The sequence below is a fragment of the Numida meleagris genome, chromosome 6 (genome assembly GCF_002078875.1).
Source record: "Numida meleagris isolate 19003 breed g44 Domestic line chromosome 6, NumMel1.0, whole genome shotgun sequence".
NCBI lineage: Eukaryota > Metazoa > Chordata > Aves > Galliformes > Numididae > Numida > Numida meleagris.
In genome coordinates, this window is record NC_034414.1 from 39,164,153 (window position 1) to 39,185,657 (window position 21,505).

Sequence of the window (21,505 nt, forward strand, 5' to 3'; positions counted from 1 at the left end):
GAGCTACAAGGTATTGCTTAATAAGGATTTATTTGTCCAAGAGTATAAAATAAATTACAGGAAATACCTAAAATAAATACCTTTTGCTAAATTTAATATCATCATGTTCATTTGCAAGGAATAAACTGGCGAAAAATAGTTACATATAAAATGTTTGATGCCATTATTTGTAGGGAAAGAGTGTTTGGAAGGAATCATTGAAATGTGATGAGGGTTATTTTTAAATGAAAAATAATAGTTAAATCTCAGAGATTCAGCAGATGCTAACTCTTTTTTAAAATAGAAAAAAATTATTGTGGACTGAGCATTTATAAAAATTCAGTATGTTCATTTGAAAGGATTAAGTGAAGCTTGTGTGTAGTAAATCTGGAAATACATTCTTGAAAGCATGTGACTAAGGTAACTTTTGCATTTGTATTTGTAAAGCCTTGAATATTCTTAATGCCTGATAAATTGTGTTGCTGGAACTTTGCCACCTGGGATTATATAATCTAGTAACGGTGCACACAGCATCATTGCTATCTGTTAGACTTGTTTGGAGTTCTATGTTGGAAGCAGCGTTCTTGTAATGATGTGCAAGGGCTGCTAAAATCGCTGAAAGGGAAGTGGATGCAGAAGTTCTGAAATACTGAGTAACTTGTTTCCTTCATCTGATAACAAGAGTTGTGTCTTACAAAAAGGAATACCTTAAGCTCCCATTGTAATGCTGTTTCCAGTTCAAAAGTGATATGCATGTGTATCTCTCTCTAATCCTCCGAGCTTCTCTCTGTGTATGATTTAGGGTTACATTCCGAAAAGCAAATGGGAGATGGACACTTCTGAGGCAAAGCTAGGTGGGTATTTATTTTTTCCTGTTTCTTATAGTTGATATCTGATGATATTTGCAAAATTTTAATTTTCATTTTTACTGTGCCTCTCTAATAAAGACAAATAAATGTATTGGTCTCCTACACATATCTGAAACTGCAAAAGCCTTGATGTAGAAGAAAGGAATTTCTCTCTGCTGCCAGAGGCAAAGGAATTATGACTTTCTGGCTATCACTGTTTTATATACTCATTAATTGTTCTTTCATCTGCTCAAGGAAAGTATTTTGGTGTAAAATTGAAAACATCCAGTATTTCTATTCTTTATTCATCTCCTCCATATTACAGAAAGCAGACTCAATTTACATTACACTACATTCTTGTTCATACTGCGTATGTTTTTCTCAAGCCTAAATGTCATCAGTAATTTCTTACTTTCTTGGGTACTTGCATAGTAAGTAAAATTGCATTGACGTTGCATGTTGCTTTCCAAAACTGGCATGTGTGTGGACAAAAGTGCCATATGTGTTATTATGTTTTCAAAAATTTATGCACTAATAATTTAAAAGTTCATCGTGCTTTTCAAATTCCAGGAGAGTAATAGAGTTGTTCTTAGTAGGGATGCAGAATGGACTTTACAGGAGCACAAGGGCCCTGTGTTTACTGCACAGTAACTGGATTAGTGCTGCTGGCTGCATTATACACAAGTGCTAACACTACAATTCTGTCAAAGCCAAAAGCAACCTTCAGGCTGAAATTCAGGCACCGGGGGTGTGATGAAACACATAAATGTGAGAAGGAGTTTTTAGTCGTGATTTTTTAAATTTTTTTCTAATGAACAATAATGTTACTGAGTCAAGAATTTATCAGTGAAATCTGCATAAAACTACAATTTTCTGTCTCACCTACGAGAAGTAACAAATACCTGGATGGGATACAGCATGTCCGAACATTTTTGAGGTCTACTTCTGCATGTGTGGTACAACCTTGTGTATCACTATTTTCTAGCAACCAAAATTGCCATTGTAGAGTAGAAACAGCGCTGGAAGTTCTGGCTTACGTAAAGCAGCCTTTCATCATGCTGTTAACTGCTAAGCTGCACCATCTCTTTTGCTGCTGTGCTCTTTTTTATGTATGTGATTTAAGTATTTGTGGCATCTATGGACTTTGTGGCACTTGCAGTACAACTGGAGGACCCTCAGTGGTTCCAGCATGTCGAACAGCTAGGCACTTGAAGACAGAATTAAGATTTTTTTTTTTGCATTCTTTAAGATATCTTAAGATTATGACTTAAGTTTGTAATGATTTTTTTTTGACTCCTCATTGTTGAAGAATGCAAGGCTCCCATGTGCTATGTGTTGCTCTAAATAGCAGAGACTGTCCTGTAAACACTGAATAATAGGAACAGATGTATTATACTGTATACAGTGAACTTTAACTTATCCCATGCGCATTATTAGTATGATGGAAGTCCAAAGGATGTCCTAAAACAGTTTTATGTTTATTTTTTATTAACATGGGGACTGTGACTGCAGCAGAAATTTACAGGTAGCTTTCAAAGCTTACCTCACTCATGGTCAAATACTGCTAACAGGTAGCAGCAGAGAGCTGCATTGACTTTTCTTTCTATGGGAAAACTTTGTAATATAAAATGCAAGAGGATTTTTATATGGTCGCAACATAAATGTAAAATTAGGAGTGTGCAGCAGCAACGTTAGTTACATTCTAAAATAAATTGCTTGCAAGATTGCTGAAATAATCCTTTAACAGTCAGAATTCAATTAACAAACTGGACTTTAGCCGGCTACAAGTCACAGATACAGGTGTTGCAAAGGTCTTTCTATTAAATCTGTATCTGCAGTTTTATAAGTACCTTCCAGATTCCTATTTACAAATATATAGAACTATAGATTAGAAGTAAATTCTACGGAAGACATTTTTTAAAAAGCCTGACGCTCCTGTGTAATGAATGCTGGGTTTATTTTGTTTTTTGAAAAATTTCTCTGCAAGGTCAGAGAGCTTTTAGTTCTGGGTATACTTTATAAGCACTTGCAGTCTGCAAGTAAGAATGGTTCCGTTAACTTGCAGGCCTGTTTCGATGGATGGCCTATTAAAATTATTTCCTGAAAGGCACGCAAACTGTGGTATGCATTTGTCATTCCAAAGTTGGGTTATTTCCTGGGAGCTGGCCTGGCCACTAGATATATTGCCTTAGTCCCAGCAGGCATGAGTCTGCAGAAGTCGTTTAGTGCAGAATCCAAAAACAACACTGTAAGTCTTGTTTTGCCTTTTGGTTTTCTTTCTCAATGAATGCTGTTATGTGAGAACACAGCAGGATCTTACTGATCATGGTAAGCCTCAGAAAAGGTCTGAAAAGTTTTGAGTTCTTTTAGCTGCAATGCAGATTATACCAGTCTCCATACTGTTTGCCCCAGAGCTCTTGCTTTCATTTAAATTTACTTTGGCAGGAATGATGCATTCCTCTGACTGTGTGCTGGTATATTGTTTCCTTATGTGTTGTGACTGCACAACCACATTTTTACTTTAAAATCTAGTCACTTCTACTTCAGTTTTAGCATGCACTATGCACGCGTTCTTAACCTTACAGAAATTGAATTATATTTTTAAAATCTGACTGTCAGTGTTCAGTGCAATCCTGTTTCGAAGTGTGGCTTAACTGTGAGTTGGTCAAACTTCTATGAAAGGTGAAATGAGCTCTGCTATAGCTGAAGTTCTATACCATTGTAAAATCTGTTCTGGGTTGCAAATAACGTTTTACATAAAACATTGTGGCTTTCATATAAGAATGGCAAAAAATTATTCAATTGATGAATTCAGTTTTTGAAGGAGCAAAGTAAGTCTTTTACTTTCAGAAACCTTATTATCAAAATTCTCAAGGTAAGTTAAGTTCTGTACGTATTTTAAAATGCTACCGCTTCATTGTTTTTAAAATTGAAATGGTACAAGAATTTATTTGACAGTTTAACACTGAGTAATCATCTACCATAAATATTCACAAGCACCACTGTTACGAAATGGCACCTTGTCTCATTTTCAGGAAAGTCTTTAAAAAAAAAAAGCTCTGCAATGTTTTGTGGTAGGCATTTCATATCCCCCTAGAGTGTGTCTGCAGTATATGAACGACAATGGTATGGATGGGAGCAGATCTCTCTGGAAAGGCAATCCAACTTCAGACATGGAAGGGGACAACAAAAAACATTCTGTGTAGCAGTAACAAAAAGGAATGGGGGGGACGTCATATTCTGAATGTCTCTTGAACTCTGATTATGAGTTACACATTTCTTGGCAGTGTTTTCAATTTGTCTGTGTGCAACAGGGACTTGGGAGAATGAAGTCTTCCACAGCAGTAATGAGATACACTTGCAATAGAGCATGTTGTCTTCTAACAAGAATGTGTTTGCGTTATGCATAAACATCAACAGAGCTCCTGAACTCTCAGTTCTTCATGTTCCTAAATGCTCCTCACTCTGTTTCTTGCTATCCCTTTTAATGTCTTTTTTTTTTTCTGGAAACCCTTATTCTGTGAATGATCTACACTGATCAGTCTGAGAGTAATACTGAGGAGTAGTGCAAGTACGTTACGTGCTGAGTAACAGGAATGTTGTGTAAATTGATTTTGTCTTCTAGAGGGAGTACCGTCTTTCTGTGGAGATTGAGCTTCAAATTTGGCAGATTTAACTTAGAGCAAAAGAAGAATCTTAAGTGAATCGTGTAACAAGATATCATGTAACAGATAGAAATATTCTGCACAGAGTTTTCTTTAATGTTCTTTTTTTGCAGAGGGAGATTAAAATGTCATCTTAGAAGAAATTCTGTATCTATTGCAGGGAAATGGGGCGGAGGTGGATTCTTAAAAAATTTTTGAGTTGTATGAGGGAGAAATTACTTCCCCAGTTTATGGCGCTGAAACTTTACTAGCATGTTTACACCACTATTGCCTCACCTTCTCTATCCTATATTAAGTAGAAAAACCTCATCTCTGAACTGATCTTCTTTAAATACATACTTCTGAACATCATCTTCTGCTCTCCAGAAAATATACTGCTGTGTATTTGATTTATTTCAGAGGCCTTTTGTGGGTAATTTTAATTACGTCACTGACTTTTGAGCAATGTTACTCATACCACTGGAAATGGTTCATAGAATATAGCTACCATGCTTTTTATTTCTTCTTCGTTATACCTAGCTGTTGGTTTATAGAATGGCAGCATACAACAACAGAAGTACTAGGATTTACTTTGACTTGTGGAGCCAGATTTTGTTTTCATGTCTTACTGTTCATAATCTTAAAATGAGTAATTCCTTTGTGTCCTTCCTAAAAGCAGTTTACCATATAATTTCAAGACTGTGTTGGTTTTTCATTGAAAATAGGTATCCAAAGAGGAACAAAATCTTAGAATTGCTTTTCCTAATGCCTTTATTGATTCAGTAAGAAAAAGAAGAAAATGATGACTGTCGGACAAGCATATTTCTCAAATATTTGTAACTGACCATGCAACAAAAGATTCTGACATTTCTGTGGGTTTTTGGGGTGGTTCTTCGTTTGGGGAGAAATAAAAAGGGAGGTCAGGGCTTAAGGGGAGTTTTTGTTCAGCAGAAAGGGTATTTCAAAAACTGTATTTGATGGATTAAATTATATGATTATCACCTATTCCCTGATATTGCATGTATGCCATGGTTGACGCAAGTCTGGGAAAGATACTACAGCTTTAGTATTGTGTTCTTACAAGTGGATCTGTAGTTCCTTAAAGAGCTATGGGTGGCTCTGTTGTACCTGAAAGAACAGACTCTATGTGCTCTGAACGCCCACAAAAGCAAGCTTTTCTCCCTCCTGCAAATAAGACTGAGTGTTGTTGCAACACAGTTAATGTGAAAGTTCAATAAAACTTGAAAATTGTTCTGAGTCTTCTAGTTTATTTCAACTCTCATCATTCTACCTGTCAAGACAACTGGATGCACAAGTTCTGCTGCTCATTCTTTTGAAACTATTTCCACTTTCATCTTTGCTTGTGTGAATAGTAGAAAAAAAAATCTCCTTTAACTTTGAGGCTCTGTGTTTGTTCTCAGACAAGCTGGATGGTTTGCGGACTGGCACTAAAAGGAAACGTGACTGGGAAGCAATTGCCAGCAGAATGGAAGATTATCTGCAGCTTCCAGATGACTATGATACACGTGCTTCTGAACCTGGAAAGAAGAGGGTAATATGTTTTCAGATGACTTTCTGTAGATGACCATTGAACAATGAAAAAGAATTCATGTGAAAAAAAATCTGTGAAAAAGAATTCATGTGAAGTCAATCAGTGTCTGTGGATATGGGAATTCTATTGACTCACTTTTTGTTCTAGTGTTCTATTAAATTCTGTAGGTTAATGTTTTTGAGAGTAGTGTTTTCTGGAGGTAAACAGATTAAGTGTAATGGAGTTGTAGAGAGTGAAGGTTAACTTTGCATGGCATGGCTATTGAGGGATTTAGCCAGGTCCCAGTTTGTGGTGAGGAAGATACTCTCTTTCAAAGAAGCCTTTAGGGTCCTTTTCTTATGCAGTGAGTTTTGTGATGAGATATTGTGATATAGAGTGCATTCTAAAACAAGATGGTGATTATTTTATTAAACTAACTTTCTCTTAGGTTTTATATAGTAAGTAGACAGAGAAACAATACGCTGTTCTTACTTTCAAAAAGATTCAGCTTAGGGAAAAAAATGCCAGCCATGTTGGTCTTATATTGGTTAGATCTTGTAGAAGTTACCTCCTGCATATATCTTGCATGGTGGAAGATGGAAGAGGTAATATGCTATTGTGTTTGTTTGTTTGTTTTCCAAAATAGAAAGAAAAGCTTTTGCTTTCAGAATTCTATCTTAAAGTCTGACTGGTTACAACATGCTAAAGTTTACCATTTTACTTGGATAGCACATTAGTATTGTTCTGTATTCTTAAATCTTAGTTTTACTGTCACAACTACCATTACATGGGGGAAGGAAGAATATACAAGCTTGCATTCAAAGCATAGCCAACATCAATAACTATAGACTAAGCTTTGGAAGTTTGATTGCTTTCCTCAGTCCCATGAATTTTTGCTCAAAAGCAAAAGGAGTGCAACAAAGGATAATGTTGTTTGTACCCATACAAACAATACTATGCGTCAAGAAGCACATCTACTGCTAGTTACAGAATATGCAGAATCGCAGAATCACACATGCTTTCCAACTCATCATTTCTGCTGCAAATTTCATATTCAAACATATATTCAGCTGCCTGAATTTCCATCTCTATCCACTGTAAACGTACGTAATAGTAATCTGCATGAAACAAAACATGAGGCTAAGAGTGTATTGAGCTTATGTGTTAACTTTAAGGAAAATGTAAGTAAAGGGAGAGAGGGAGGGAGAGATAAAGAATGATGTGTGTATATGTATTCAAAACTCTTAGAAGTATCTGTTACAGCTAGTTCTGTATTAAAACTGACAAGGAATTCTGTATCTTGTACAGGATACAGTTGAATCTAGATCTAAGAAGTTGAAGCTGATATGAATAATGTTAGTCTTTATGGCATCGTTCTTATTTAGTGAATTAGTTGATCAGGAATACAATCCATTCACTTTTGCTACTAAAAGTAATTTGAGCTAAATATCCATGTTTGAGGTTTTTGGGTTTTTTTGTAAGGTCAGCAAGAAAACATAGGAAATACTGCACAGTGTGAATGAGAGAAATGGAGTTACTGAGACATTTGCAGGAGAAGTGGTGGTTGAAGAAAGGAAACATTGCTTGTTGGTATGACTATCTGAGGAAATTGAGGTAGACTGTTGAATAGGGGGGTGCAGACAGAAAGGTGTTATGAGCATGTCCTGAAGTAACAAACCAGTCCAAATGGGGTATTGAGGATGACAGGGAAGGTATCCTTCAGCTACTGTTTTTCTCATCCTTCAATTGTGTGTTGCTGCTGAGCATCTGGACTACAACTGTTCATCATCTCCTTCCTCCCTCCCCGCTGCTACACTCCCCCTTATCAGTTATTTGGTTTTGTGGATGAGGGAATGACTATATGTATTTGGACGGAACAAGTGCAAGTGATCTGCATGACTGTGAAGAGCCACAGATGCAAAAGATGCAGCTGTAAAGATGAGAGACAGCAAAACGTATGAAGAAATTTTTTAGATTTTTATGCAAGTCTTTTCACTATCAGGGAAAACAGAGAAGAAAACTGTCTCTCATTCTGTCATTCATTGCTGAGTTTCTCTTTATGGTGTCTTCCTACAGTTTTGTAGTCTTCTCTATATTTCCATTGTGCAGTCAAAAGACAGGTTGTACAGAAGTGAAGACACTAATCTTTCCTGATTCCTCCTGAAGAAAGCATTGTGTTAAATAGAAAAATAATTGTAGTGATTTTTCAGCATGGAATTACAGAATTACAGAAATGGAAAATGCTAATCATCCCTTCCTTTTTTCTTCATGGTGCATTCAGGATATTCAATTAAAAATAGCTCAGCTGGTGTAGTTTCCATGTTCGCTCATCAGAAAACAAATTAATAGGTACCTGTTGGTGTTAAACTAAGTGCAGATTCTAATTCTTGTACTCTCATCTGCAGTGGGAAAGAGGCTTAGATGTGTCTCAGGAATTCTTAAAGGGAATATCCTACTGATAGTATGTTCTCCATAGGTGCGGTGGGCAGACCTAGAAGAAAAGAAAGATGCAGACAGGAAAAGGGCCATTGGTTTTGTTGTTGGACAAACAGATTGGGAGAAGATAACAGATGAAAGTGGTCATCTTGCAGAGAGAGCCCTCAACCGCACCAAGTATATATGAAAAAGTGGTTAATTGGGATTTTGTGCCTTTAAGGTATGTATTTGGTCATATTGCATGTTTATGGCCTTAGTGTTTATTGGTTGGTTTGTTTTTAAAGTGTTGAGGTTGCAGGTCATGACACTGCAAGAGTTCTCACAGGCAAGATTATTTGATATAGTACATTTTAGCTGTGTGCTTTCAGTGTACATTTCCCTGTACAGCATCTAAAATCTAAAGGAGAAAGATTGTCAGCTCTCAGTGTCCAAAACTTGCTAACAGGAATAGGTACAACACAGTTTAGCTGTGTGCCCAGTCCTGTCTAGTTCAGATTTTGCTTACTGTATCTTAACTGACCATTTTAGTTGCTGTTTTACTTGGTGTAACAAACTTTTCCTTTCTTTACAGGCCACTTGCTCTGAGGAGATGTGAACCAGGGTGTCATGAGCATCTTGCATGGGTCATGTCACTCCCACCTTCACAGTTTTCATTTGTTATTTTAGTTTCAGCAATTTTTTGAGATATTGGCAAATAACCAGTGCCCTCAAAAAAAAAAAAAATCCCACTGCTCCTAAATGAGAGAAACAGTTTACTTTTTAATATTTTTGGAGGGGAGGGAGGGGGAGGGCCAGTAGTTTTAGCTGCTGTTAGTGGGATAAAGTGGAAGGATTAGACGGATGTTACCTCCACTGTACTGTCACAGAATGTTTTATCACCTTTGCTTTGTTGCCGTTCTCGTTTTATACTGTATGTACCTTGTAGCTTATTGTATTAGGAAGCAGAACAATAAATTTCACTATAAACTCTGTGTTCTTGGTGGACCATACAGCATGGATTTTGTTTCACCTTTTAATGTGGTGCGTGTCTTCACATGTTGACAGTACTCAGAACTGTCCTTACCTGGGAGAGGTGCTGTGCTCATATTCTGGAATGTGTCCTGTCTTCTAGGTTGATCACCCACTCTTTTTCTCATAGACAGCTCTAGTAAGGCCTCAGGTTTTGCTGGCTTTTAGAAATTACACCATACTCTTCCTCCATGGTGGAGAGCAGAAATGATCATTTTCTGGATCCTAGTTTCTCAGTTATGTCAAATTTCCATTAGTACATGAGTATAAATTGTTTTGGATGGCTCTGAAATACTCATAGTAGTAATGTATGAAGAACGTTTATTTAATGCTAAACTTGAAAACAAGTACTACAGAGTTCTGTGGAGAGCAGTCTAGAAAATTGATTCTGATCTTACTGTGTCTTTTAGTGAATGCTGATCCTTACCAGGGCTTTTCATTCCATTCATAAGTCTACTGTGTTGTAGAGAAACATCTTTAAAAGAAGCAACAAAGACCAAATACTATGACCCTCTATTCTTTTAATAAATGCTTAACTTGCTGAAAAAGAAAAATAATACTCCACAGTATAAAACTGATAAAAAATTCTTCATAGCTGGCGGCATTCCACTTCTGCATAGTATCACAGGTTTACTGGTGAAAACTTTGTTTTGCCCACTCAAGTTTTGAAGGAAATACCTCTTGTTAACAATGTCATAACCAGTCAAGGTGTTTAAATCTGGAAATAATTGTTATTTTTGTGGTGAACTAAAATCTTTATCCTAATCTTTTAGAGGGAAGCAATCAGAGTCCTGAATTTCCTTCTTTGCTACTCTTTGTTGCTCTGCTGAGCAATCGTATTGTGTTTCCTTTCTAGATTGGGAAATCAGCTGTTTCTGATGTGGCAGTAGTTCATGCCATTAAGAAGAGCAAGTGGTGCTAAGGGTGGTTGTGTTTGCCATTCTAATGATTTAGTTTATTGGGCATTTGTCAGCTTTGTCTGTGCTGTATGATTGAAACCTCTTTGGAAAGGAGTGTATGAGTATATGAACTTGCTCTGCCCTGAATGTTTTTAATACAAGAAAATCAAGCTTCCTTAATACAGAAACAGAATGTAAAGAATGTGTGCTTTTTTCTGTATGTATACTATGATGTAGCATATATACTGTCGTTTTAAATGTTGCCAAATATTCTTTGAATTCTGATTGAGAGTTGTATAGGAGAAACATAGTTAACAAAAAAAAACCCTAGACTTTGTGTATTACCGTGGAAATCCAGCACATTTCACTTCAGGGAAGCTTCTCTCTCAAGTACATGTCAAATGGTTTTCAACCTACTGTAAGTACTCTGTAACAAAACTAGAGTTCTTGTGACACCCCACTGTTATGATTTGATGCCATTTCTTGACTTGATTATTGTTTTATCTGTATTTCTAGTGGTAAGCATAAACCATGACCTTTTCTGACACCTTCTTTCCAGGCTAAATAATATTTCGTTAAAAATATTTACTACTTTTAACAATTTTGAAAAGTATTTCAGCAGATAACACTCAGAGGGATCATGCTGAATTTATTCTGTGGTGAACACAGTTAAAGAGATAGAGAATTAACATAAAGTTATGATTTATTCTGATAAGCAAATGTATAAATTCTCAAATTTAGGTCAGAATTTCATCTGTTAAAACAGCTTAGGAGCTGTTGACGTTTTTGCTGACTCCCTTTCCATTGCCATGCCACATAGAACTCATTAAGTGAACTTCACCATCTGTTTCATTTGGTTTGAATGTTTAGCAGGTCAGTCTTCTATCTGCTTTATGCGAAGTGGCTCTCAAAGAAAATAACGTTTTGCCAGAATTGCACCCTGTAACAGATTCTGTGTACTCTAGTTTTTCATTGAATGAAGAAATCAAACAAAAAAAATGAGAAATTCATCTTTCCTGCTGGCAGAACTGAGAAAAGCACAGGACTGTCCAACTAGGTTTATGGTTGTCAGAGCTTGATGATCAGTGATTTCTCTTTTGTCTGGAAAAGCCTTTGCTGCAGAAACCAGTAAGGCTTGATCATGATTTAATTCTTTCTCATCTGCTCTCTGATACTGGCATTAGAACCTCTCACTGCATTGAACAGAAAAAAATGCCCTCTTTCACTGTTGGCTAGCTAGGAAAATTTGCACCTGGCACTTCCAAATAATGATTCTTCTTTGACTCTACATACAATTGTGTTAACTTTGAATTGGACTGTTTCTGTGTAGCGCAGCACATCTAAAAATAAAACCTTACACAAAGTTATCAATTACTGCAGAATTGAGCTACTACCTCTTAAGCAAAGGTGACTGTTTTAAAGAGTATTTTCTGGGATTTACTATTTCTTATGGCACTTCAGTTTTTCTCAAGACTATCTCCTTTGTTAAGAATATTGGAACTACCTACCTCATGGAAGAAATACATGGGCTTTTTACAACGGAACTTGCAACCTAAGACATGATGTGAGTATATTGGTAGAGCTTAGTTGTCATTTTTTGCTATCTTGTGTGTTTAGTCTAGGATTGCTCATTAAGCATATTGGCCTGACTGTGGTATGCAAGGGTAAAAACCCACCATATACTATTACATCACTTCTGGAAATTTCGTGGTTGTCTCTTTCTTAAATGTTTACATCAACATAGACAACCCACCTTGCATTATTAGTTCCCTGTCCTTAAAGGAGAAGAGCTGGCGGTTGGTACAAGTTGGATCTCCACTTTCCTTGCCTGTCTGTTTGGAAACAATGTGTTGTTGTTAATGTCTGTTTTTTAAGGTCTTGCCTTAACTATTTTCTGAAGCCTTTTGATTATGAAGAGTAATTATTTGTAATTTAAATTGGAAAGGATACTTCCAGCAGAAAAATAGTCTCTTTGGTTAGTGTGCTTTGAAATTAGAAGAACAAGACCTCAGGCCAAAATATGTTTTTCCAAATTTGAGAAGATCTCTGGAACACTCTGAGATTCCTTTTGAAAGGAATGAAGTAATTCAGCCTGTAGGACAGCACGTTGCCCACTAAACAACTTTGTAGTTAACAGAAGAAAAGTATTATTTGCCAATATAAATCCACTTATTTATTGTGGCTATCATGACTTGTTACATGCCCTTTGGACTCAATTTCCCATAGCAGATTGTGCAATGTTATTAATATTACTGCCATGAAATTATGGAAACACAATATTGAACGAACCTCAGGACATGAATAAATGGTTGGTCTGAGATGAACATAAATTGAACGTTTTGCTTTGAAATTCCTAATATTTCTGCCAGTTAACTAACTGAATTAATTGGACTGAAACTCAGGATCTCTCTTGGAGTGTTGTTACTCAGCGTATGTTGACTGGAAAGGGGAAGCAGTGCTGAGAGTCTTTGTGTGTGACACATGCAGCTGGTCTGCATCCTCAAGAAGTCAAATGCTGGTAGGTGTGTTGCTCTTCTTATTAAGCCTCTCTTCGTTATTTATTGTTTCCCAGATTAGTTTTGGGAAACAAAGTTGCAGTACTTCACTTGATCCACGGACAGTTTGGGATCAAATAAAAATATAACCTGCATACCATGAGATAAAGTGTTTGAGGAACAGAGATGGCCGTTTAAATTGAGATCCACACATCTGCAGCATGAATTGTAAGTGGATAAAAAGAAATTCAAGTTCTTAAGGTGCCATGAAACACTGATTTTAGTTAGTTGTCCTGAAGTAGAAATGAGAAGGAAATTCCCTAGAATTTAAAATATTAATGGCACGATTCTCTTTATTTTGCGCCTGTAAGGCAATCTTCATTACTCCCATGAAACTTGATTCAATGTAGATTTCTCATTTGCTCATTCATTCCTACAGATGAGAGTCAAAATCATTCTGCATGCAGCTTTTCCACATAACTTTTCTGATTTATGCTCAAGATTAATCACTTCCTTTTTCACAGTGAAATTCTTTTGTTTCATTCTTGCCAGTAGATTTTTCTAGTGATTATGAAATCTTTCTACCACTTCAGAAATTCTGGCGTATTGGATCTGCAGTCTGGAGCCTTACACCTTCCTAATGTATGTAGGCTGGAGAATTGCTAATGACAGTATTTGATGTGGATTATTGCTTTTTAGCTGATTAATGTTGTTTGGGAGCAGAATATGCTCTTCTGTTCATGATTTTGCTTAAACGAAGGTAAGCATAAGTAGTACTGTTGCTGCACACACACACAAGAGTTACAGAGAATTAAGGGATAACTGAAAGTGTTTGAAGTAGTTGATGTTTTCAATTTTGTGTTAGATTTCTAGTCAGGGATCTCTGATCTCTTTGAATTTTAGGATTTAGAGTTTAAAATGAAAATCCTTAAAGCTGTCTGGATGGATATTTTTTTCCTTGAATTTTTCTAACTTGTGGAAGACTCGCATGGAATCTCTAGACCTTTCTCTGGGGTTTGTATTTCAGAATTTGAATCATTCAAGTCTTTCTCTGTATTGCTTCTGTTGTATTTGTGCGCAGGGACTACATTTATTTCTTCAGCTGGTTGGGATAAGAGTATATCAGTGGATGTTCAGCTTTACACAGGAAGTTTCTGACATACTTTATTTGGATGGCATCCAAACTGTCTGGTATAAACCCTGTATTCATACCTGACGTTGCACTTAACAGTCTCGGGGGAATACATGAAGACCCCTTCGGTTATTAACTGTTTTCCGGTTCTTGAAATGTTGCTGTCTTTAGAGGGAAGTTGTAACTGCAGTGTTTCTTGAGCGGGAATGTTTTGACAGGTAGGTAATACAGGCAATGACTTTGATTTGGAACTGCATGCTACGTGGAAGGGAAGGTATCCAAAGCAGCATGTAACAATTACCTTTTTATTCAGTTTTTGTGTCACATAAACAGCAACAGAGTTTTCTTGACCACTGTTGCTGATCCAGGTGGAAGCCTTTTCTCTTGTAGCTTATTTCTTCTGAATATACTATATTGTTGTTCAAAGCACAGAAAACATAACGTTGCTGATGGACAAGTGTGTCAGTCTACAGTGTTTCAATCTATCATTCATTGTGGATGCTGAGAACTCTTGTGCAAGTCATCAGATTACCGGTGTTCTTTGAGGTGTTTGCTTTTCCATTTTCTTTGAACTGAAGTTGCCAAATTCTTTTATTTGAAGATGTGGACAAATTAACTTATCTGATAGATCTCATTGTACTCTTCAGTTTGAATCACCAGGAATCAAGATTTTTAGGTAATGACAACCAGATGGCACTGAAGCTTTGTTTTCATGTTCGCATTTGATTGGAGAGAAAACATAAGTCTGAAATTATTTCCATCATCGTTATATTTTTGTGGTTTCATATTGCCCACTACAATCTTAAACTATTAACTTCTACTTTTTGAAAGAAAAAGCTACCACTTTTCCATGGAAAAAAAGTTCAGTGGTTAAACATTGCACGTTAAACCTACATACTGCATAAATACGGAACAAGGTCTTCAGTCTGCCTTAACGAGAGGTATCAAAATGAAATTCTCTCTTTATATCCTGCCAAAACATTTGACAACAGCTGACATCTAATGAAAACTGGGATTTAACTTGCTAGTAGCTGCATTTGGTTTGTGGAGTCTAAGTATATTGTAGGAATAAACAATTTTGTTTTGAAACCTTCTAAGGTTTCTTACTGAATCTTTCACTTCTTTCTTCTTGGAACAAAGAAAAAAATGATTTGGAATGAAGAAAAAATAAGGGTGAATATCCAAACCACAGCACAGAAGTGTTACTTCTGATCCAATTTCAAGATAAAATATTAAGTAACTATAATGAATGAAATGTTATGTTCTTATTTTGTGTTTGAGACAACACCTTACTTCCTTTGCAAGAGTTGGAAGACCAACACTCACCTGCAGTTACTCCACACAGAAGGAGCACATGAATTAACAACTGCGCATTCTGTTGAGGTTAGAAGGGCATTATATCACCTGTAAGTGTAAAAACATTAATTTTTAAAAGCATCAACAAAGGACGCTCAGCTGTAGACAAGAACAAGCTGTTTCTGTGGAGTTCATGAAGAAGAGCCCTGCTTGTTCCTGTTTATCTAAGCACAGAACTTCAGATCGATCAGAGATTGGGCTTGAGACAGACATCTGTCTCAAGGAAACACATGAAACACTGACATGGACAATTTGAACAACTTTGAAATGCATGATGTACGACATACGTAGTGTACATTTTGCAGTGGGCACTTCATTGCTGAGGAATGTGAATACCCTTTTCCAAGGGTTTTACAATCTGCTTATTCCTCTTCTAGGAATATAAAGGTTTGTATCTCCCTTCCCTTCTCCTAGCAGGCAGCAACAATCTGCAATAAAGCTGATGGGATGGACCTAAGGAAACTTGGGTGTAAGCTTCCTCAGTCTTACAAGTCTGTCTGCTGTTGCCTCAGTGCCACATATGTGCTTCAGATGCAGTTTGAGAAGATGGTTCAGAGAACCTTTAATCAGTTTGTTGACAAATCTGTAGGGGCGAGTCACGGTGAGTATGCAGCGCTGGTGGCAGTGTGCTGGTACTGCACAACTATCTCCTACTGAAAGATAAGCCTGGAGCAAAACAAAAATCTGGTTAAAAAGGTAGACTTACCTCAGTCAAGCCAGAAGTGACTGTTTGGCTCTGGTTCAATTTGGGGAATTGATGAAACCTGTGACCCTCAGTGATGATTGTTTCTCCAGCCCACCTCTGTCAGTTGTGTCCAGTACTGGGCTGTAGAAGATCATCTCAGTGCTGTGGCTTTCCATCTTCTTTCATGTCTAAGCTACATTTATAATGCACTGCATTGAAGGAGTATCCAGAAGTTGACTGGCATGATTTGTGTTTTGCTAAATCTGAAAACACCGACCATGCCACACTGACACATTGTGTTCTTTGATGGTTTACTGGATTCTGCAACAAATCCTACTCTTGAATTCCATCTCAAAAGCCACAATTGTTCCGCCCAGTGCAGTAGCATCCAGAGAGAAGTTCTTTGGTAGTGTCTGCTGTGCTTGGACAGTCTCCAAGTGACTGTCCTTCCTCTCAGAGTATTGCAGAAGTTCTCTTTATTCAGACACTTTTTTCTCCATATCTCATCTCTTTTGGTGATAAAGTCTGTAAACAATAAGTACATGTGCTGTGTTCTTCTAATGGGCAGTTGTGTATCATGCCTCATCAAACAGAACCTCAGAAATAGACATTATTTATAAATCTGCACAGTTGATGCTTAGTCCAAGGCTGGTGATGCCGTGACTGCACTTGTGCAGGAGTGCTTCATCGGGGTGTTCTTATTCGCAGATGGGTTGATTTTAAGTGCTGTTCCCTTGGAAAATATTCTTTATGCGGTCCTGAATCGGTCTCTTATTTAGATGAGTCCTTTAGATTGAGACTTTGATATATGAATTCCTCCAGTTTAAGAGTTTTCTTATTCTAAGATGTGTCATTTATCTCTTGCAGCAGTCATTAATTTTCCTTCTGTGGACTATTTTGGCATTTCCTTTATCGTAGTTTGTCCTTATCTATGTGCATCAAGATGAAGAAAGTCTCTTTTCAACAGCTAAAGACCCTAGTGAATGTAGATGTACAGGAGAGACAAAAGATGTGCCTCTCTCCTTATGTGCAGTTAGGTTTGTTGTTGTTATTTTCTGTATTTTCTGCATTTTTCTATAAGCCATGACCAAATGTATGATCCAGCTCATCTGTATATCTCATAAAACTTAAATAAATGTGTGATGCTGAAATCAGTTGTCATTACGTTCAGTTTTCCAGCTGGATTAGTCCAGTCCAGCAGGGCTTGACCTCCATCATGTTCCCCATCATTTTTCAAGTTTCAGTCTGGTTTGATTGACCCACCCCATGCTATTTATGGCACTCCTATAGACTTGGTGAGAATAGAGTTCATGATAACTCAATGTGCAAATGGAGTCTGTTTTGTGGAAACTTTGTTAGCTTTCTGCAGTATGTAGCTTGCTTTCTTCTTTTTAAATAGTGCTGAGTTCATCGTTCCCTTCTTCTGATGCACCACTTATGGAGAAGGAAGACCTCAGTTGCTAAAATTGCATTGAATTTAAAGTAGTTAAAGTTATTAAAATATTTTACAAATAGGCACATGGTCAGCATCTTCCCTGGCAATGGTCTAAGGTAACAGCAAAACCAAGAGTGGTCAGTGTTGTGGGGAATTCTGGTAATTACAGAAGAGCACTAAGACATGAAAAATTAAGTGCTGGAATTCAGCATTCTGTATCTGATTCCTTTTTTTTTTTTTTTTTCTGGCTTTGTGTGAAGAAAGACAAAGATTTTGAAAATAGTATGAAAAATGCTATTTCTGATGATACTGAAGAGAAGTGTAGCAATTGGCTGGGGCATATTCCATATCTGAAGCTGTGCTGTGGTTGTGATGGTTGGTACCGTGTAGTTGTGTGCTACATCTTAGTGGCACAGAATTGCATTGTTGTGGCAGGGAATTTTCCCAATACTACAGTCCTATTTAAAATAGATTTTAAAGAGCTTTCTGCACAGAACCTTTCTCCCCATTACTCTCACTGCTCCTTTATTTGTACCAGGATTTAGGACTTTTGTATGCAGGTCTTCTGTATGCGGGACCTGATTTTTTGTAATACCATATTTGCCTTGTCACAACTCCATTACTTTTGTGGGTTTGTTTTACACCTGTATGATATCAGAGTTACATCTACAGCACTTGCATTTATCTATCCTCACCACCTTCCTCTCCCCAGCTCTCTTAACTGATGCTATTTTTTATGTCCAAAAATCCTTTATCAGCTTTAGCTTCCAGTGTGCGTTGTTGTGTTTTGTGTGTGGGGCTCTTAACTCTGTGGTCTTTTTGCAGTGGAAGAAGCCACTTAATGCTTGCAAAGACATGACCACTCAGTAATGTACTGAGTAAAGGCAATTGAGCTGGCACCAGAAGACTTATTCAGAAAAGATCTGAGAAATGGTGAACTGAGTATTGCAAGCTGCTCAACTATCAAAATCCGGCATGTCATGAGGACTGTGTAAGGGCCAGTGAATACTCAGAACACGCTTCTGGGACATTCCATGCTGCTTTCAGGTGATGTTGGTGCCATGCTCACACAGAATGCTTTCCACGCTGGCTCCAGCATCGCTTGCAAAGAGAGGAGCTGCTCTGCAAGGACTGCTGCTGCCATTGGCTTCCAGGCAACAACTGCTGCAGACGGCTCAGCTGGACAGCTCCTGAGCCTGTTGGGTGTCTGTGACTGATGCAGCAGGGCATGCGGTGGTTCTGGGGGAGAAGGAAGACTTCTCGATGGTAACAGGCAGGCTACTGAATGAGGCCTTCGTGTTCAACATTTGCTGAGAAACATCTTGAGAATTGTATTTGGGATGGTCCCACATTGGCGTTGGCCTGTGATTCTTGACAGTCTTTCTTATAGTAGCTGCTCAGAAATACTGCTCCAGTGAGAATTCCCTCCAGAGTGAGGTGATTCCTTCTAAAACTTGAAATGTAGCATCTTTCTAAGTAAACCCATCATCTGCAAGGATTTGGTTTCTCAACTGGGATCCTGATTCAAGCACAGGAAGCACTGCTGCCAGCATATTCATTACATTGCAGGACAGAAGGTGCTCACACATAACACACATCTCCAGTTAAGTGCTGCCCAGTGGGTGAGTATAGTGTTGTCACTCCTTCACTTTCAATTAATAATGAAAGCTTCACAATGTTCCTGAAACAGAACATTCATCTCCAATCAAACATTCCTGCATTGGCTTGGAAACGCAAGAGCCTTGGACTCACCAAGATGGTGTTTCTAGCTCCCCGATGCCGCTCTGCTAGGTCCTGCTCACATCGGAGCCATCTGTTCTCAATTTCAGCAGCTGTTTGTGCCATTCAGATGGCTCAGTTGTTGGCCAGCCCCAGGTGTACAAAGGGCATTTTCTAGCGGTTCTTCTGGGCCACCTCCGTTCTGCCCAAAGGGTGTTTGGGGTGCACAAGTGAAAAGCACCCAGAGCTCAGCGCGAGCTTCACAGTGCTGTGCTAGGGCCCAGCCTTCAACAAAAGAAACACAACACACTGAGGAGTCTCACTGAGGCCACAGGCTGCCAAAGCTGAGAAGATCAGCTGTGCTGCTGAGGCCACAGCTACAGCCCGTGATGCTTCCCAACATGAACAGATTCAGTACTGCTTGCAGTGGTTGCACAAGAGAAGCGGGTGCTGTGGCTTTAAAAATACAATTTCTAAAGCATTATCTCTTTGTAACTAGCTACTATTCCTAAAGTATTTATTTATTTATTTTAAAAGAGCCTTTGGAATTTTTATTTGTACAGAGGTTGTGCTGCCAGCCATGTGGACTATAGTGGATATGCGGACTCGTGGGGCTGGCCTCATGTTTCCGTTGACCTCAAGATCACCTAGTCTTCAACCTTGTTTTCCAAAGGTCATCCTCATTTCTTTCCTTTTTTTTATTGACAGACCTGGTGGCTAGAAAGGGAGAATGATGTCTTAGGCTGGGGGCTGTAGTGCCCTCCCTCTGAGAGCCTGGTGAGGACTGGTTTTATAGAAAGAGAGGGATATGGGTATGTGCAGATGCATTTATGTTGTCAGATATCTAACTTAGCCAGTTTTGTAAAGTCATACAAAGTATTTTTAATGATATCTGTACTTTGCATAAAGCTATGAATGACATATGACATGCTTTCAGTTATTCAGTAAAATACTTTTCTTCAAGTTTCCATTTTTTTCCTCAATCATGTATTCTTTCATCCTCTTCTTCAAGCTTTCCACTGACCTATTGCCTTTAGCTTCTTGTTTTCCACAATTGTGTTAAGATAAAAAAGATTGACCCTGTTCATTACAGGCTGGCACTTTGAAGCCTGATCCTTGTTAATCCAATAAAGCAAGTAAGGAAACCACAAAAGCTTGAGCAATAAACTCCAGCAGGGGGCTGCCACCTTTGGCTCCTGCCAATTGGACTTACTGGTGCGGGGTTACAGTTGCTTGGTAGGCAATGGGCAGTAGTCCCAGAGAGCGTTTGTTGCACAGGTTTTATTGGAACAGCAAAACTAGGAATGGTGTTTGGCGCTAATATGTAAAGTGAAAGTTACCCTCTCAACTCTTAAGCAAGGGTACATATAATGGGACAGCAAATGCTGAGATTTCATGACCATCGGCCACTGGCTTACCACAGAGAAAGCTGCTGTATCCAGGGTATTATCTGTGGGAAGTTCCTTTCCAAGAACCTCTGCTTGAGCTGAGAACCTCAGGGGCCAGTTCAGGCTCTGCAGACAGACCCGGGTCATTAGCAGCGGTAAAGACAAACCCAAGATCTTTAATTGCTTGTCAGTTCTCCCCCAGGCTGCTGTGGTACCCAGGCTCAGCATTCAGCAGAGACTTCCTCAAGCTCCAGTTATCTCTATGTGAGTAATGAGAGCTCTTACGGTACGTAATAACAGACATGAGTAAGTATTAAGGTCTCTATGACATGGATGTGGTTACATCTCCCTCTCTCGGCTGCCTCGGGACACTTAGCCTGGAGGCAGGGAAACGGCAGTATTTAGGGCTCAGCAGTATCTACTGTTGTTAGCTGTGTGGGCTGCGTGCAGTGCTGCGGAGGGATAGGAATGCAATTGGAAATGCAGAAGGATGGCCCTGAGGGACTGTTCCCAGAGCAGATGGTTACTGATGGTAATGGAGACTTCATGCGTGTATCACAGATGTTTGGATACAGAGAAATAGCTGATATTGTTTTCAAGGTAAAACTGAGTCAGCAAGATGTGAGCATGCTACCCCCGTTGTTTCTTTGGATAATTAGTGGAAAATGGAAAAACAACTTGTACCGCACACTCACACATGAGGGGTCACTGCCAGCATGGTGGTGGGCACAGCCTCTTCCCTCTCTCCCATGTACACTTTGTCAATAGAAATGCCCATGTGCTAAGCATTTGTCTTCACGTGAAAACAGCCTGCTGTGTTTTGGGCACCACCAGGCTGCATGAAAGTATGCACCACACCATCAACAGCACAGCCACTGAAACCCTTTTCTCGAGGGGTTATTCTTTCCCAACAAAATGCAAGAAATTCCCAGGGTAAAGCTCTAGAGAAA

The 21,505-nt window shown here is 38.4% G+C and overlaps 1 protein-coding gene across 5 annotated transcripts in view; it reads left to right on the top strand.

Annotated features, from left to right (window-relative positions):
* The window catches only part of YLPM1 (YLP motif containing 1), a 46,430-nt gene extending 26,280 nt beyond the window's left edge, over positions 1-20,150 (top strand). For 2 of the 5 annotated variants that reach the window (XM_021403710.1, XM_021403711.1), the window contains exons 18-21: positions 782-833; positions 5,893-6,023; positions 8,479-8,658; positions 9,010-17,164. In XM_021403710.1, the coding sequence (XP_021259385.1) occupies positions 782-833; positions 5,893-6,023; positions 8,479-8,625 (330 nt within the window). In that variant the 3' untranslated portion in view covers positions 8,626-8,658; positions 9,010-17,164. Of the gene's footprint in view, positions 1-781; positions 834-4,452; positions 5,724-5,892; positions 6,024-8,478; positions 8,659-9,009; positions 17,165-18,273 lie in introns of those variants that run through there. The other 3 variants (XM_021403714.1, XM_021403712.1, XM_021403715.1) reach the window with 3 other exon arrangements.